Consider the following 4,482-nt stretch of genomic DNA (forward strand, 5'->3'; position numbering starts at 1 on the left):
GGTTTCATGTTGGGATCAATATCGACAGTATATCGGGTTTTATGTTGGGATCAATATCGACAGTATATCGGGTTTCATGTTGGGATCAATATCGACAGTATATCGGGTTTTATGTTGGGATCAATATCGACAGTATATCGGGTTTCATGTTCGGATCAATATCGACAGTATATCGGGTTTTATTGGGATTAATACTGAGTTTAACAGTATATCGGGTTTCATGTTATCAATATCGACAGTATATCATGTTGGGATCAATATCGACAGTATATCGGGTTTCATGTTGGGATCAATATCGACAGTATATCGGGTTTCATTTTGAGTTTAACAGTATATCGGGTTTCATGTTGGGATCAATATCGACAGTATATCGGGTTTCATTGGGATCAATATCGACAGTATATCGGGTTTCATGTTGGGATCAATATCGACAGTATATCGGGTTTCATGTTGGGATCAATATCGACAGTATGTCGGATTTTATATTGGGATTAATATTGAGTTTAATAAGAGTATGTCGGATTTTATATTGGGATTAATATTGAGTTTAATAAGAGTATGCCGGATTTAAGTTTGGGATTAATATTGAGCTTAACAGTATGTCGGGTTTTAGGTTGGTATTAATATTGAGCTTAACAGTATGTCGGGTTTTAGGTTGGGATTAATATTGAGTTTAAAGAGTATGTCGGATTTAAGTTTGGTATTAATATTGAGTTTAAAGAGTATGTCGGGTTTTAGGTTGGAATTAATATTGAGTTTAACAGTATGTCGGGTTTTAGGTTCGGATTAATATTGAGTTTAACAGTATGTCGGGTTTTAGGTTCGGATTAATATTAAGTTTAACAGTATATCGGGTTTTATATTGGGGTTAATATTAAGTTTAACAGTATGTCGGGTTTTATATTGGGGTTAGGTTGTAATTATGAGGTTCTGATTAAACTTAAGTGTACGCCGATGATCTGTTTGTAACTTTTTCTATTCTGTATTTTCAGAAAAGGTTGCTGTTTTCTCCCAGAGGGCGAGGAGTGATCCAGTAAATTAAGATCTCTCAGTTCTAGACGTGGACAATGGTGGTACTTCCATACAGAGAGGAAACGTTACTCTTTGTGTTTTTAATCGCTACAACAGCGACATCTGGACTGGGATCTTGGATGTAAGTGTTATTAATTTCTATAAAAATGTGATTGGCTCAGCATCATAAAACATCTTAAGATACTGATGTATTAGATTAGATGATAATAGGGCGAAAACCAATATTCTTAAATAATACTTTGATTTGTATTTTGGGCTACGGGTATTGAAACTCGGTTTTTAGCGTCGTAAGCCTCCGGAATTACCGCTGAATCACTGGGGAATCAAATGAGAGAAAAGTGAATAAGTTTGTTCACGTCACGTTTTCTTCGACAGATCGCTTTGACTTAACTTTGTTACTTTGCCTTCCCTTAATTATCACGTCCATCAGTTTTATTTATGATGTTCTTACTGCTATCAGGAACTGACTCATACCAATGTAAACCTATCAAGTTGCTGTTTATCATTATAATTGATAATATGTAGTCTTGGGAATAGGTATTGCTTCTTACTGGCAGCATATTACTTTCTTCCTTCGCCTCTTCCGATTTATTCATTCTCTCTCTCACACACATCTCTTGGTCTTCTCATTTTCTTCGTTGAATTCCTGTCTTTTATGTTCCTTTCTCAAGCCACGTGCGCTATCTTTTTATCCTTGCACCTATTTCCTGTACCAGATTATAACGTTTCACAACCGTAGGGGGTCTAGTAATCTTCATACCGCTCAATCCAATCATTTTCTAATGATTGAAAATGCTGCAATCCCATAGAAACTGACCAAAAGTCAGCCCCTTTCTTACTTTGTTCAACCTCAACCGATGTTCCTTACTCCTAACTTCATAACAGATACACCACATTCAAAACATTTACAACTGACTTACTACAGTATATGTTAAACACTGGTGTAATTGTCTCACTACAGTGTTTGTTAACACACTGGTCTAACTGACTCAATACAGTATATGTTAACACACTGGTCTAATTGACTCATTACAGTATATGTTAAACACTGGTCTAATTGTCTCACTACAGTGTTTGTTAACACACTGGTCTAACTGACTCAATACAGTGTTTGTTAAAATACTGGTCTAAATGACTAACCACAGTGTTTGTTTACACACTAGTCTAATTAACTCATTACAGTGTTTGTTAAAATACTGGTCTAACTGACTAACCACAGTATATGTTAACACACTAGTCTAATTGACTCATTACAGTGTTGTTAAAATACTGGTCTAATTGTCTCACCACAGTGTGTATTTACACACTAGTCTAATTGACTCATTACAGTGTTTGCTAATATACTGGTCTAACTGACTAACCACAGTGTTTGTTTACACACTAGTTTAATTGACTCATTACAGTGTTTGTTAGTATACTGGTCTAACTGTATCACTACAGTGTTTGTTTACACACTAGTCTAATTGACTCATTACAGTGTTTGTTAAAATACTGGTCTAACTGACTAACCACAGTGTTTGTTTACACACTAGTCTAATTGACTCATTACAGTATATGTTAATATACTGGTCTAACTGACTAACCACAGTGTTTGTTTACACACTAGTCTAATTGACTCATTACAGTGTTTGTTAACACACTGGTCTAACTGTCTCACTACAGTGTTTGGTCTTGTATAATCTTAGTTGAAAGTGTCATCTTACACGGATTAATATAACAATGTTAACTCTTTAGATCGAGCAGCAGATTTTGTTGTGTTTTTTGTGTGTTTCAGATTCGATTGAGATGCCCATTAATTTTACATTCCTCCGAAATCCGAATAAATGTTTTATTCTTAAAGAAGCAAGCATAACTTCGTCAATAGTTTATGTTTAAAATCCTGGTTAGTCATATTCACACATGAACACCAGTAACAAGAAACTAAGAACCACGAGTTTCTCAACTGCCAAGAAGTCACACCAAGACACAGAGTTCAGACCAAGACACAGAACTCACACCAACACCCAGAGCTCACACCAAGACACAGAACTCACACCAAGACACAGAGTTCAGACCAAGACACAGAACTCACACCAACACCCAGAGCTCACACCAAGACACAGAACTCACACCAAGACACAGAACATTAGCCAACACCCAGTACTCACACCAACACCCAGAGCTCACACCAAGACACAGAACTCACACTAAGACACAGAACATTAGCCAACACCCAGTACTCACACCAAGACACAGAACATTAGCCAATGCCCAGAACTGACACCAACACTCAGAACTCACACCAATACACACAGAACATTAGCCAACACCCAGTCCTCACACCAAGACACAGAACATTAGCCAACACCCAGAACTCACACCAACACCCAGAGCACACACCAACACTCAGAACTCACACCAATACACATAACATTAGCCAACACCCAGTACTCACACCAAGACACAGAACATTAGCCAACACCCAGAACTCACACCAAGACACAGAACATTAGCCAACACCCAGAACTCACACCAACACCCAGAGCTCACACCAAGACACAGAACATTAGCCAACACCCAGAACTCACACCAAGACACAGAACACAAACCAACACCCAGAACTCACACTAAGACACAGAACACAAACCAACACCCAGAACTTACATCAACACTCATAGCTCACACCAACACCCAGAGCCCACACCAACACTCAGAACTCACACCAAGACACAGAACACAAACCAACACCCAGAACTCAACCAACACTCAGAGCGCACACCAACACCCAGAATTCACATCAAGACACAGAACACAAACCGACACCCAGAACTCACACCAACACTCAGAGTGCACACCAACACCAAGAACTCACACCAACACACAGAACACAAACCGACACCCAGAACTCACACCAACACTCAGAGCGCACACCAAGACTCACATCTCAAACCATGACCTAGAAAAATTGAGTTTCTCATCTGACAAGCATGCTCAGAACTGTTATTAATGCTTAATTGAAAGCATTAAATACATTTTCATTTTTTAAACTTTGTTTTTAACCTCGACTAAGAGGAGAAAAAAGTCAGATTCAAAGTCTAAGTTTCCCTGTGGTCTGACTGTGGCGTCTGATGACAGACGGCCTTAACACGTTGAAACATTGTTCAGCATGTGTACTGTATTTAAAAATGTTTGAACGACCTTTCTCAAAATAGGAGAAAATAAGTGAAAATAGTTTCGTAACCTACAAAACCAGGTTGTGTAGGTTCTCAGTAAAACCAGTACAGGTTGTGTAGGTTCTCAGTAAAACCAGTACAGGTTGTGTAGGTTCTCAGTAAAACCAGTATAGGTACTGGTTTTACTGAGAACCTACACAACCTGTACTGGTTTTACTGAGAACCTACACAACCTGTACTGGTTTTACTGAGAACCTACACAACCTGTACTGGTTTTACTGAGAACCTACACAACCTA

At 38.3% G+C, this 4,482-nt stretch overlaps 1 protein-coding gene across 1 annotated transcript in view; it reads left to right on the forward strand.

The window, feature by feature from the left end:
* Positions 1 to 996: 996 nt before the first annotated feature.
* The window catches only part of LOC106476166 (protein Wnt-5b-like), a gene marked incomplete at its 3' end in the record, with an annotated part of 17,560 nt that continues 14,074 nt past the window's right edge, over positions 997 to 4,482 (forward strand). The window contains exon 1 of the mRNA XM_013936832.2: positions 997 to 1,153. Coding sequence (XP_013792286.2) covers positions 1,068 to 1,153 — 86 coding nt within the window. The remainder of the gene's footprint in view (positions 1,154 to 4,482) is intronic.

This window comes from Limulus polyphemus, unplaced genomic scaffold, assembly GCF_000517525.1.
Source record: "Limulus polyphemus unplaced genomic scaffold, Limulus_polyphemus-2.1.2 Scaffold9949, whole genome shotgun sequence".
Classification (NCBI taxonomy): domain Eukaryota; kingdom Metazoa; phylum Arthropoda; class Merostomata; order Xiphosura; family Limulidae; genus Limulus; species Limulus polyphemus.